The sequence below is a fragment of the Lepidochelys kempii genome, chromosome 3 (assembly GCF_965140285.1).
Source record: "Lepidochelys kempii isolate rLepKem1 chromosome 3, rLepKem1.hap1, whole genome shotgun sequence".
Classification (NCBI taxonomy): Eukaryota; Metazoa; Chordata; order Testudines; family Cheloniidae; genus Lepidochelys; species Lepidochelys kempii.
The window spans coordinates 147,326,054-147,340,821 of NC_136382.1; the positions used below are offsets into that span (position 1 = coordinate 147,326,054).

A 14,768-nucleotide genomic window follows, 5' to 3' on the forward strand; every position below is an offset into this window, starting at 1 on the left:
GTGAAATGGAGCCCATGTGAGACTCACAGCTGGGGCTTTCACCCTGGGGCAGATTGGGGGCTCCAGCTGTAAGCCCCGTGTGGCTATCTGTGCCCCACACTCGGCTGTCAGTGCCCCACGATGCCCCACTTCAGTCGATGGAAGTGATCCTGGCGAGAACATGCTTATCGGCAGGAGGAGGGTAGTGTGGACATCAACAGCCAATTGAATTACTGCAGTGGCTATAGGATGATCTAATTAAGTTGACCTAATTTTGTAGTGTAGACAAGCCCTTAGATAGAAAAGACACAATCCTCCTCTGTTGTGCTGCCATTAAGATGAGTTTGTTTAGCACTGTTAAACAATCAACAACACTGACTTACAAAAATTTCAAGTGAACAGTAGCAGTTACTATCTGAAATAAAGGTATTGCAAATAGTGGTGGTCATCATCACAGTCTTGAAGTAAGTGGACAAAGATTTGGATTTAATTAGATTATATTTAATTGGATTATAATCCTCTGATATAAACTGACTTCATCAGGGCTTTTAAATGCTAGAGGAAAAAAATTCCTGCACTGTAGTCTTGTATACTAGGATTTTTCACTGAAACTCAGTTTTAAAAGTATTATAAATGAAGCACAGCTCTTTTCCCACATCCTTTCATTTTACGTCGAAGGCACGCGATCTGTTTAAAGCCAAAAATTACCATAATGCTGATTAAACCTACGTTTCCCCCTGTGTAAAGAGGTACGGTTGGGCTTTGTGATCTAATGGATAGTGCACTTTGAAGCAGGTGATCTGGGTTCTATTCCTAGTTCTGTCACTAATTTGCTGTGTGGCCTTGGCAAGATGCTTAATCGCTGTCCTGCAGTTTCCTCTCTGAAAAATAAGGATAATACTTGCCATTTTTTGTAAAGCACTTGGAGATCCTCAAACAGAAAGTGCTGGGAGACAACAGATATTTCTGGAGATATTAAAACTCAATCTGCATTTCCTAGTACATTGTAACTGAGCATCATGGGACACAAATCAGGCAATAACTTATTCTAATCATAAGTAGATTAGTACTCTGTAGTGATTTTCATCTGTAGAACTCCAAATCCTTTACAAAGGAGGCTAGTATCATTACCCTCATTTTATAGAGGTGGAAGTTGAGGCACAGCAGGAGAGGGATATGCCCAAGATCACCTAGCAAATCAGTGGCAGAGCTGGGAATTGAACCCAGATCTGTGCTTTCTAATATCATGGTCCTGATTCTGTACTTTCAGACCTGTGCTAAGATGGGCAGCTGCAGGAAGTCTCTTGAAGCTCCTTACTTCAGAGCCGCCTAGTTCCAACTGCACAGGGGCAGCCCTAACTTACACTACAGTCCATCAGCAACCTTACACCAATAGAGGATCAGATACAGCAGAGTTCTGCTTTGCCTCACCCCCTCTGTCATATCTGTACTCTGCCCCTGGAATGCCCCCTCCTTTCCCTTATGCCATGGTTGAGGGGAGCAGCAGAACTAAACTCTGCCAGATCTATACCAATGGAGAGTTCTGCAGAGGGCAACTCTTCACTGGCCATCCCTGTCTGTTTTAAGGCTAATTTGTGGCCTTGAAGTGGGGGTGGGAAGTTGGAGAGTAGCAAGATCTGCTGATAGAACATCTTTTATTGATTTGATAAGCCCTTAGTTATTGTTGTTTACTCACACGGGAAACCAGCCAGTTGAACTATTGGCATAAACTGGCCTGGGGGAAACTACCCAGTTGAAGCAACTGACACCTTTCCTTTAATTAAAAGACCATCAGCTTCAGCTTGTTGGTATGCTTTTTTAAAATACTTTGAGGATTAATTAATCCTAAGCTTTTGTTCCCTGTTGGGAGCATGTATTATCTTTAGTTGCATTACAAATAAATGTAATGTGTGTATGTGGTTGCATATTTCCATGTATATAATCTTTAAAATAGCATGACAATAAAAAAAAACCTTGACAGATGAATATGGCATACATGTGTCTAGATGTTGGAGGACAGAAGCTTTACTTTAATTCAGACTGTAGGGTATTTTACCCTTCTTTTGTGTTCCCAACCACAGTATTTATTTCAGTATAGTTAATGATGAAATTGCATTAATGTTGAATAAGGTTGTTAGAAATTTAACAAGCGTTTCTTGAAGAAATATTTAAATGGTAAAAATCATTTTTATCTCACTAGGATGTTGAGATTTAATTTTATGCTGCTGGTATATTTGGAAGTATTCCACATCTTGTGTCTCACTGCATCTGAAAGCATGGTGATAATGAACAAACTACAGACTCTCACTGCTTAATTAACCTGCTCTCACAGATGAATTATTCTCTTTACGCAAACTGTTCCAGTACCAAAATATGTAGTAAAGCTTTTGTTTTACAATTGTAGGGAGGAACTGGACATTGATCTGAAGGATATTTACTACAAAATTCGATGTGTGTTGATGCCTATGCCATCTCTTGGGTTTAACAGACAGGTAGTGAGAGACAACCCTGATTTTTGGGGCCCTCTGGCAGTTGTCCTCTTCTTCTCAATGGTTTCATTATATGGACAGTTCAAGGTAGGTATAAACCTTTTATCTAAAGAGAACTTTAAACTAAATATTGGGACTTGAATGCTAAACAGTCTATCATATTTATAGAGACGAAGAAAGCCTCTTCTCCTTTTGCCGTTAGTATAGTGAGAAGAATGGAACATCTAGTTCCAAATATATTTATTTCATGGGTTAGTCTTTCTGCATATTAAAAAAACTTGTAATACTATACTAAACGTTCCTTGTAGTACATCTCTAAGGTTCATTAGAATAAAAATGTCAGGTTCTTGTCTCTGAAATGGAAATGAAGGAAGCGTGGGTTTTCTGGAGGCTTGTAATGATATGCAATCTGTCAGATTCTCAGCTGTATACTAACTGGGATGACTAAAAACATAAAACCTACACAATAGGTATATTTCATTATAGTGCTGAAGCAAAAGATGGCACCTTTACAATGCTGGTTCATCTATGTTAAATAAAATGTAAACTGTGACTGAAATTGAGGGCCCCTTAGGGATCAGTGATGAAAGTTAATGTCACTTAAATTTCTGTAGTTGGTGCACAATCATAGAGTAGAATGTCTGTATGAACACATTCCCTCCTCTGAAATCTTCTCCCATCTTTAATTTAGTTCTCAAATACAGTTTACATTGATTGTACTATTAACGTTGTAATATTTCAGTTCCCCCTACCACCGTCCTCTTTTTTGCATTGCACAATGAAAAAGGTAGTTGGCTTTCCTACATGCTTCACAAAAAAGTTTGGGACAGGAAACCATTAGAAGACTCCCCCACCCCACCCCCCGGCCACATTACCCAGGAACATACTCTTGCAAACATCTTTAGTAAGGATATCTCTTCTAGAGAGGGGAAAAATTAGCTCTTTGTTCAGACATATTAGTAATAAGTTATGTTAACTAAGAATTCTAATTCAAAAGTGGCGTATTCAGTTGGCAGTTAGATACTTGCTGGTTGAACCTTCTACGTTATAGTCATACTAGTAGACTATTTTTCAGATCATTTTAAACTTATTTACTGGTTTTATTACCAGAAAACCTTTGTGTAAAGATTTTGAATTTATTGTGGTTACAAATAATGCCACAACTTCTGTCTGGTACCTTTTTTGTCCTCTCAGATATCTTTTCCTTCTCTTCCTCCCACCCCCATAATTGAATAACTTCTGTCTCCTTAATACCTCTGCGTCTTGTCACTTGACTTCTCCTATGATTCCTTGAGAACTCAGGGAATGCAGCTTTTGATTGGCCAGCAAGAATTATAGTATAGAGATGCTTGGCCTTTCTTCCACTTTTCCAGTACTGCCCAAGCAGAACATCCCTCGTAGTGCTTCTAATCACTGCCACCTTTAAAAAGTGACAGAACTTAGATATGAATCTCGGTCTTCTCTTGGTAGCACCTAAGTGAGACCCTCTGCAATCTCCACTTACAATAATGAGTAAACACCTTTAGCTCTATCTTTAAATATAGCAATAAGTAAGGCTGTGTTTTAGTCACGGGTATTTTTAGTAAAAGACATGGACCGGTCACGGGCAGCAAACAAAAATTCACAGCCCATGACCTGTCCATGACTTGTACTATATACCCGTAACTAAAACTTGGGTACTCGGGGGTGGGGGGCAGCCCAGGAGCCCCCACGGGTGCTAAGGAGCTGGGGGATTTGGCATGACTGGCAGGCTCCTTACCTGGCTCCACATGGCTCCCCAGAAATGGTGACGTCCCTCGGCTCCTAAGTGGAGGTGCGGCCAGGAGGGCTCCATGTGCTGTCCCCACCCTGAATGTCCACTCCATTGGCTCCCATTGGCTGCAGTTCCTGACCAATGGGAGCTTTGGGGGCGCTGCCTGTGGGTGGAGGCAGTGTGGAGAGCTGCTTGGCCACGCCTCTGCCTAGGAGCTGAGACAGATACATGTTGCCATTTCTGTGGACCCCCCCCTCCCTCCCCCCGGGAAGTGCTGCCCAGAGCCCTCCCCCCCCCTTCTGAACTCCCAACTCCTTGCCTTAGCCCAGAGCCCCCTCCCACACCAAAACTGCTGCTGCTGCTGGGGGGGCACAGTGGCCCGAGACTGCCCCGGCTGTGGCCGGTGCGCCTGGCTCAGGGTCTGCCAGAGCTGCTCAGGCGGCCTCCGGGCCAGCCGCACTAGCCATTGAAGACATGGAGGTCACAGAAAGTCATGAAATCAGTGATGTCTGTGACCTCTGTGACAGACTTGCAGTCTGAGCAATAAGCCATACCGGGATGTGTGGTATTATAGAATGCTATTAGTCAAGGTAATTAATTTTGAGATATGAGCCTGAAAGGGAGTTCCTTCAACCTCCATAAGGTGTGCACTAAAAGCTGACTAACACTCACTCTTGAATGGCTTATTTCTATGAGTATAGTTGACTAATTTTATAAGAGACACATTAATGTGATTTGTTCTTTTGGATGGGAGAAAGGTGCAGGGAAAGAAAGAAAGGTATGCAGTGTTTCTTTCCCCAGTGAAACAATGGTTTTATGATGTGTTCTTTTAAAAATTATTACAGAATTTAACTGAAGAGACAAAATCTACAGTGACACCAGCTTCATCCTCTTTTCACCTTCCCTTTTTATTTTTACAGTGCATATGAAACCTTAAATCAGTACCCAGTTTAGGTTTGAAGCCTAAACTTGAGTTTTAAATGCAACCACACTTTGAAGCTCAAAGGCTGTCCTAGGTGTGTGGGTTCCCACTGTAGAAGTGCTGTTTTCAAAGGGAAAGCATTATTTTTCCTTATTCTGCTTAGCAGCTGCCCTCCAGATCAGCTGGGCTGTGATTTAATTTAAGTGTAGGCTAGGGACCTGAATTGTGTGATAATTTAAGCCAGTTTCATATTCATATTAAGAACTGAGGAGAGGAGGAAACCTGAGAGGAAGACTACAGCCTAAACTAGAAGTACTGTTGAGGTGCAGAAAAAGTTAGATCTCTGTTCTTTTGATTTTGTCGTTTTAAGGGTGACACACAGTATTCTGCCATCCCTAGATACAATGTTAATCAACCAAGAAAGAAGATACAAGCTGAACATTGATTTTTCTTTTTTTTTTTTGTTACTTTAAGCCAACTGGTCAATGTTGTCTGGGCATGCTTTTCATTGGGTCTGAAGAGAGATTGATTTCCTTTTGTGTTTCAAAGTAGAATGAAAACAAACATGATTTAGCCAGACTTCTTTTAATTCCAAAATTTTTACTGACACCTTCCTGTTGTGATAACAAAACCACACTACGGGTAAAATACTGGTTTTACCATATTTTCTTATTAAGCATTCCAAACACATAGCAAACTTGTCATCTGAATTTTATTTCTAAATTCCATTGTAATACTGAATAATACAAGGTTTGCTGCAGTTTACTTTCTTATTAAACCAAAATGAATTCTGAATTATAATGAAAATTGATTGATAAGAATTAATTGTTCTCTCTCTTTTAAGGTGGTTTCTTGGATTATAACTATATGGATATTTGGATCCTTGACAATTTTTTTATTGGCCAGAGTTCTTGGAGGAGAAGTAAGTAGCAATGTGAAAGTGTGACTGATATATAAAATATTCAGAAATGACTTGGTTTTTTGGATGCCCAACTTGCAGCACTTTAAAGTCACCTAGTTACTTTTTCAAAAATCTTGACCTCCCATATTTAGACATGAATTATAGCACAGTGCGGAACACATTGATGTCTGTTGAAATTGAGATTCCAGGTAAATTCTTAGAGTTAGTCAGATCTAGTCAGATAGGTGCTAGCTAGTGAACAGGTTTTAATTAAAAATAAGAACGTATCCAAATCTTTGCCTTAAATTCTAACACATTCATTTGTTCATGTAACTGGATTTAGAAAACAAAATTTGGTCAATTTCACATGCAGTTATTTAAACTGCACATTTACTTACAACTTGGCCAGAACCAGAAATATATCAAAAATACTACTAGACGTCTAGAGCATGCTTACTACAATTTTCGCTGCTAACATGAACTTCTATCATTAATTTAGGCATCCCAGTGGGAGAGTTATTTTTTTGTGGCAGTTAATTGCAGATATTCTGACTTAATGACCACTGTCGAGTTGATTTGTTAATTTGAAATCTGATAGTGTATTTCATACATACCATGCTAATTTCTAAATGCTGCAGTAATTATGTAATACTTATTTGAAATGCGTTACTCTGTCATTACCAGTAAAGAGCCTTGGCATTAAAAAGACTGGAAGTAACCAATTGTATAATTTGCATAAATATATTACCCTGTGAATTTACATTTAATGACAGTAATATTAAAAATTCACTTTGCACATTTTAATAACTTTAATTCTGAGCCACAAGACAGATGCATGTACTCAGCACTACACTTACTAGAATAGCTACTAATTCCATCATGACAAAATATAAGTGTTTTCTCTGTTGACAAAACTTACAAGCTAGATGGAGGAAATTGTTTTATTCTTTACGGATTGATTTATAATTTTTAGGTTGCATATGGGCAAGTTCTTGGTGTGATAGGATATTCTCTACTTCCACTCATTGTAATAGCACCTATCCTCTTGGTGGCTGGATCATTTGAAGTTGTATCTACACTAATAAAAGTGAGTTCAGTAATGTTTGTTTGTCACTATGCTTCAAAATATTATGTTGCCCTGAACAAAGTAATAATTTTAGTAACTTGTGATAAAATTTTAAAAGTACTGCTTGAATTCTTGTGACCCTCTTGTCCAGAAACAGAGGTCAGGAAGTCACTTTGTCTTCCCCATAATTCAGTATATGATATGTTTAGTTATTGGAACGTGAATAGTAACATCAGTCATTTCAGAGACCTCCTGGTAGTAGAAGTAGTAATCTCAAAACACTTCTACAAAGAAGGTAAGTATTGTTAGCCATTAAACAGATGGAAAACTGAGACGGAGTGCCAAAACTGACCAGCCCAAAGTCAACTGCCAGTAGAGCTGGGCAAAATTTTTCAAACAAAACTTTTTTTAGCAACAAAATGCAGATTTGGTAACACTGAAATGTTTCACAAATTTGTGTTGGTTTTGCCAAATTTGTGTCCAAAAAATTTCAGGAAAAGTAGAAATGTTTCATTTTGACACCTCTGAAATGAAACTAGGGCTGTCAATCACTGTTAATTCAAGCGGTTAACGTAAAATACATTAACTAGGTTAAAAAAAGGTACAATGAATCGCAGTTTTTATCACATTGTAAAACAATAATAGAATACCAATTTGAAATGTATTATAAATATTTTGGATGTTTTTCTATCATTTCAAATATATTGATTTCAATTACAACAGAATACAAAGTGTACTGTGCTCACTTTATATTATTATTATTTTTGTTACAAATATTTGCACTGTAAAAAAGATAAACAAATAGTATTTTTCAATTCACCTCATACATGCTGCAATCTCTTTATTGTGAAAGTGCAACTTACAAATGTAGATTTTTATTTTTACATAACTGCACTCAAAAACAAAACAATGTAAAATTTTAGAGCCCACAAGTTCATTCGGTCAGTCCTACTCCTTGTTCAGCCAATCGCTCAGATAAACATTGTTTACATTTGCAGGAGATAGCGCTGTCTGCTTCTTATTTACAGTGTCACCTGCAAGTGAGAACAGGTGTTTGCATGGCACCGTTGTAGCCAGTTTTAGTATTTATGTGCCAGATGCGCTAAACATTGTATGCCCCTTTGTGCTTTGACCACCATTCCAGAGAACATGCTTCCTTGGTGAATTTAAATTGATATCCTATTATTGTTTAACAGTGTGATTAAAACTGTGATTAATCGTGACTTTTTTTTTCTCACAATCAATTGCGATTTTTAAAAAATCATTTGACAGCCCTAAATGAAACAACATTTTGATTTTTCAATTTAAAATGGCTTTTCAAACTACTTTTTTTAAACGTAAACACTCAAAACTGAAACAAAACATTTTTTCAACTTTTGAGTTTGCTGAACAGTTCCAAAAAGTTTAGGGTTTTTTTTTTTTTTTTTTGGTTCGCACCAAACCAATTCTTCTTTTTTGAATTGCCGGTCAACCAAGAAAATCTTTTATTTGCTCAGCTTTACCTACCAGGCCTGTGGCAGTAGAGAACTTTAATGAACTGTACTAGTATGGCAAAAGTTTCCTGAAGATATGTCTACCCTGCAATTAAAAATATGTGGCTGACCCAGGCCAGTTGACTCAGGCCACTCCACATGGCTCCCGGAAGCAGCAGCACGGCCCTGCTCCGGTGTTCCAGCCAGGGAGCAGGGTCAGAGGCCGCTCCACGTGGCTCCTCGAAGCAGCAACATGGCGTTGCTCTGGCCCCTATTCAGAGGGGCAGTCAGGGGGCTCTGCTCTGCACACTGCCCCTGCCTCAAGCACTGCCCCCGCAGCTCCCATTGGCCGCGAACTGCAGCCAATGGGAGCTGCAGGGGCAGCGCCTGCAGACGGGGTAGTGCGCAGAGTCACCTGGCTGCGGCTCCATGTAGGAGCTGGAGTGGGGACATGGCTGCTGCTTCCGGGAGCTGCTTGAGGTAAGCGCTGCCTGGAACCTGCACTCCTGAGCCTCTCCCCATGCCCCAGCCCTGATCCCCCTCCCACTCTCTGAACCCCTTGGTCCCAGCCCAGAGCATCCTCCTATACCCCAAACTCCTCATCCCCAGCCCCATCCCAGAGCCCACACCCCCAGCCACAGCCTGCACCCCGTCCCGCACCCCACTCCCCTGCCCCAGCCCAGAGCTCCCTCCCGCACCCTGAACTCCTCACTTCTGCCCCCACCCCAGAGCCCACACCCCCAACAAGAGCCTTTACCCCCTCCCGCACCCCCAACCCCAATTTTGTGAGCATTCATGGCCTGCCATACAATTTCTATTCCCAGATGTGGCCCTCGGGCCAAAATGTTTGCCCACCTCTGCTGTAGGTAATCATGTATATGTTGCTGTTACCTCTGAGATGTTATCTACAGAATTTTTTTTTAAATATTCTTTTTATGTCTATGGCTAAGGGAAGCTGTTGCTTCCTGTTGTTGAAAAAAATTGGTTAGTGTGTTCCAGAGTCCTTGAGGTAGGAGAATGCTCAGTAAAGTCACCAGTCAACAGGTCCTTAACGAGGCCAAATTTTTTTAGTTTTTCCGATGATTTGCTTTGGAGGTACAAGACCCAAGAGTAAGAATCTTGCAAGATGACATTCAGAGAAGCAGAATTACAGGTAATAATCATGAAAAAAGCTCAAGTTGAAGAGGACTAAAACAGAATGAAGAGTTGTTAGAGTGCTCCCCTGGAATAAAGGTTTATGCTATCCGAATATGTACCCTTACTGTTTGCTGAATTGTAACTATAGACTTTTAAATTCAAAGGAGTGAACTTGCAGATGCTTGTCGCCACATAATGACCTTCATTGTAACGTGCTTTGAGATTTGTTGAGGAAAGCCAATACATAGGATATGTATGTAGATTATTAGTATGAATACATGTAGGTAAAATCACTCAGATATCCATGAATGAAAATACTTCAAGACCAACATGGTGCATATCTCTCTGAACGCAAAAAAAAAAAAAAAAAAAAAAACCCACCATACTATGTGTTCTCAATATAACACTCAGGAAAAAATGAAAGGTTTCTTTCCTAGTGACGTTCAAGAAAAGTTCTGATTTTTTGTATTGGTCTTTGGACAGATTTTCTTGTACTGTCAGCTAACATTATACCTTTTTTCTTTTTAAGCTGTTTGGAGTCTTTTGGGCTGCATACAGTGCTGCTTCATTACTCGTTGGAGAAGAATTTAAGACTAAGAAGCCCCTTCTGATTTATCCAATCTTTTTATTATACATCTACTTCTTGTCCTTATACACTGGGGTGTGACCTGAAGTGTTGGATGTGGCCAGAAACAATATTTTATTCACATGCAGACTGGTAAAACATAAGATTAAGGAGGCTGGAGAAAATAGGAGTGACTGTTTTGTATCCAGTTGTTGAAAGGTTTTAAGACTTAAACACACATTTGTGTATATTATTTAATTAAGCAATTATAGCTATGTGGATTTGTATCAGAGTTCTAGGTTTAAGATTCTTTAGATTTTCATGAACTAAATATAAGAACTTTGTGTTTTATAAGATTGTGTAGCAAAATACAGCTTGATACCTGTGCCATAAGCACCAGGACCAGATTACTATATTACATTGAATGGGAATATGAAAAAATATTGGTAATGGTCTCAAAGTGCAATTTTTATTTTCTGTTAAATACAGCTGGCTTTTTTAGCACAGCAAATTCTGTATATATTTATGAAACAGTCCTGATGGCTCACAGAATAGGCTCTATAATTGAGACATGACGATATTAGTATGTTTTATGTTAGAGCCCCAGATTTCTTTTATTTGGCTTTTGAGATTTTTATAAATTCTAATTTACTTTGGGAAGAAAAGTGTACATGTGTATTTTGTATCTCTTGCTTGTGTGTAGCATATATACTCCTTGTTTAAGGATGTACATTGGGTCTTCAACACTTGAAGACCCAAGCATTTGAATTAAGAGTTGCATTTATATCTCTGCCAAATGGAGCAAGACATTAATTCATTAAATGGTTTATTTGCAGAATCAAATTATTTTATATTTAACAAGTTCTGAACTTGAAGTCACACAAAAACAACTTTCAACTGCAGCATTGGAATAAGGTCTGGGAGAACGAAGATAATATATCAAATTTGTGACCTTGAGCAATGTTTTAAAATGACAAAATAAACAGACTACTTCTCTAACCTTGTATGTGTTTTGTAACACCTTGTTCTGTATTGCTTTTAATGGTATGTAATTTAACGAGTCAGGAGTTTTTTTCTAATATACTGTTCATCTTTTGCAAAATGAAGTATTAAAATTCTTAAAAGCCTTATTCTGCCTCCATTGAGTAAGGAAGGCAGAATTAGGAATTTAGCAACAAATTTTCACACTAATTTTGACTATCAAATTAGGTAATATTGTGATAACATATTAAATACTTCCTGGGTATACTATATACATTGTTTATGTAATGGTCCATGTTGATGATGATGATGGAAATTATGGAAAGAAAAAAATGTATTGAAGGTAACTTAGCATGATATTTACTTTATTGAAGTAAAGTTGTTTGCGATCTTTAGTAGGTAACATTTGGAAATAGGTTTTGACTGACTTGCCAAAAATTTCTTTTGCAAACTTTTGTCTCTTAAAAATAATAGTACAACCAGAGATCCTTACTGCAAATAAAAAATCTATCAGCCATTACAAGGTGATATGAGGAGCTGCCTGTGCTCTGTAGTAGTCAAACTACTGTGATTTTAGCTTCAATTCTACAATATTTGTAATAAAACTATCCATATAACTTGAAACTTTAATGATTAATTGTATGTAATTTATAATAATAATTATTAATTAAAATTTAAAGTTAAATTCTCAGCCTCCAAAAGAAACTTTAGTTTCTATAAATTGCTTCACTACATGGGTACCTGGTAGTTTTAAATTAAACTACTTAAAGTTGATGCTGGACAAATGTTGTGATAGCAAATCCCAGCTATGCTAAGTCTCACAGTACTGTAAACATAAAAATAACTTTGGTATCATCAACTTTTAAACTAATCAGCGGAAGTTTTGGTTGAATAAGAACTGCAAGATGTTGTTCTAAACAAGTAGTATGGTTTCTAAAAATAGATTACATATCTACAGCTTAGTGAACCTGTCATAAATATAAAGGGAAGGAACGGTTTGTTTGTTAGTACAGGGTCAGACATGAGTGTCGCTTTAAGCTTGTTAAAGGCCTTCTGACACTTTTCGGTCCACTGAACAGCATTTGGCTGTTTCTTTTTGGTTAGGTCTGTCAGTGGGGCGGCGATTTGGCTGTATTGCAGTACAAATAGTCTGTAATAACCGGCCAAGCCTAAGAAGGATTGAACCTGTTTCTTTGACTTTGGGACAGGCCACTTTTGGATAGCATCCACTTTGGCCTGTAGGGGGCTGATAGTTCCTTGACCCACCTGGTGTCCAAGGTAAGTCACTCTGTTTAGGCCTATTTGACACTTCTTAGCCTTAACAGTTAGTCCTGTCTCCCTTATGCGCTCAAGGACTTTTTGTAGATGTTCCAGGTGGTCTGCCCAGGAATCCGAGAATATGGCCACATCGTCAAGGTAGGTGACTGCATATTCTCCTAATCCCGCTAGGAGACCATCTACAAGTCTTTGGAAGGTGGCGGGTGCATTTCGCAGCCCGGAAGGGAGTACATTAAAGTAATACAGCCCGAGATGTATGGGGAAGGCTGACCTTTCCTTGGCAGATTCATCTAGTGGTACCTGCCAGTACCCCTTGGTTAAGTCCAAGGTAGAGATGAACTGGGCCCGTCCCAGTTTCTCTAATAGTTCATCTGTGCGTGGCATTGGATAGTTGTCTGGGCGAGTTACAGCATTTAGCTTATGGTAGTCTACGCAAAAACGTATTTCCCCATCTGGTTTGGGAACTAGAACCACTGGAGATGCCCATGCACTGCCAGAGGGGCGGATTACCCCCATCTGTAACATATCCTGGATCTCCCGTTCTATAGCAGTTTTAGCTTCAGGAGACACCCGGTAAGGTTGGACCCTAATTGGGTGAGCATTACCTGTGTCAATGGAGTGGTATGCCCGTTCAGTCAGTCCTGGGATGGCTGAGAATGTTGGCGCGTAGCTAGTGCACAGCTCCTTGATCTGCTATCGCTGCATACGCCCAAGGGTCATGGAGAGGTTCACCTCTTCCGCACCACCAGCACTTTTCCCTTCGTAGTAGACACCTTCGGGCCACTCAGCGTCGTCTCCTCCCTGGGCTGTAAACTGACAAACCTTTAATTCTCTGGAATAAAAGGGCTTTAGAGAATTAATATGGTACACCTTAGGCTTTCGGTTGGAGGTGGGGAATGCTATGAGATAATTAACAGCTCCCAGGCGCTCCTGGACCGTGAATGGCCCTTCCCAAGATGCTTCCATTTTATGGGCCTGGAGCGCCTTTAAGAGCATGACCTGGTCCCCTACTTTGAAGGAACGCTCTCTGGCGTGTTTATCATACCAGGCTTTTTGCTCTTTTTCAGCATCCTGTAAGTTTTCTTTAGCAAGGGCTAAAGAGGTTCGGAGGGTGTTTTGTAGGTTGGTTACAAAGTCCAGAATGTTAGTTCCTGGAGAAGGTGTAAATCCCTCCTATTGCTGCTTCATCAATTGCAATGGCCCCTTAACCTCACGGCCATATACAAGTTCAAATGGGGAAAACCCTAAACTGGATGTGGTACAGCTCTGTAGGCAAAGAGCAACTGCTGCAACACTAGGTCCCAATCATTGGAGTGCTCATTTACGAATTTACGTATCATGGTCCCCAAAGTTCCATTAAACTTCTCCACCATGCCATTTGTTTGATGGTGGTAAGGAGTGGCAACCAAGTGATTTACCCCATGAGCTTCCCAAAGGTTTTCCATAGTTCCTGCCAGGAAATTAGTCCCTGCATCTGTGAGGATGTCGGAGGGCCAACCTACCCTGGCAAAAATGTCTGCTAGTGCCTGGCACACACTTTTAGCCCTGGTGTTGCTTAGAGCTACTGCTTCCGGCCATCAGGTGGCAAAATCCATGAAAGTCAGTATGTACTGCTTTCCTCTGGGTGTCTTTTTCGGAAAAGGACCCAGAATATCCACAGCTACTCGCTGAAATGGAACTTCAATGATGGGGAGTGGCTGGAGAGGGGCTTTGACCTAGTCTTGGGGTTTTCCCACTCTTTGGCACACCTCACAACACCGGACATAGGTAGAAACATCCTTGCCCATTCCCTCCCAGTGGAATGACCCCCCCAAATGGTCTTTGGTCCTGTTCACCCCAGCATGGCCACTAGGGTGATCACGGGCTAAGCTCAAGAGCTTGGCCCAGTATTTAGTTGGAACTATCAACTGTCTCTGAGGATGCCAGTCTTCCTGGTGTTCACCAGAAAGAGTTTCCTTGTATAAAAGCCCTCTTTCTACAACAAACCTGGATCGATTTGAAGAGCTGAGAGGCGGTGGGTTGCTCTGTGCTGCCGTCCAGGCTCTCTGGAGGCTTTCATCTGCTTCCTGTTCGGTCTGGAACTGTTCCCTTGATGCTGGAGACATCAGTTCCTCATTGGATTGTGGACCTATGCTTGGTCCCTCTGGAAGCGATGTAGGGGATGGGGCTGTTTCCGTTGACTGTGAACCGCTCTCCGCTGGGACACTATGTTGGGGTTCAGGCTC

The 14,768-nt window shown here is 40.3% G+C and overlaps 1 protein-coding gene across 4 annotated transcripts in view; it reads left to right on the forward strand.

The window, feature by feature from the left end:
* YIPF4 (Yip1 domain family member 4) overlaps positions 1-11,283 on the forward strand; it is a 59,128-nt gene extending 47,845 nt beyond the window's left edge. For 3 of the 4 annotated variants that reach the window (XM_073338413.2, XM_073338409.1, XM_073338411.1), the window contains 5 exons: positions 2,384-2,555; positions 5,988-6,065; positions 7,018-7,131; positions 10,249-10,503; positions 11,121-11,283. In XM_073338413.2, coding sequence (XP_073194514.2) covers positions 2,384-2,555; positions 5,988-6,065; positions 7,018-7,131; positions 10,249-10,386 — 502 coding nt within the window. In that variant the 3' untranslated portion in view covers positions 10,387-10,503; positions 11,121-11,283. The remainder of the gene's footprint in view (positions 1-2,383; positions 2,556-5,987; positions 6,066-7,017; positions 7,132-10,248; positions 10,504-11,120) is intronic. The other variant, XM_078852243.1, reaches the window with a different exon arrangement.
* Positions 11,284-14,768: the final 3,485 nt, after the last annotated feature.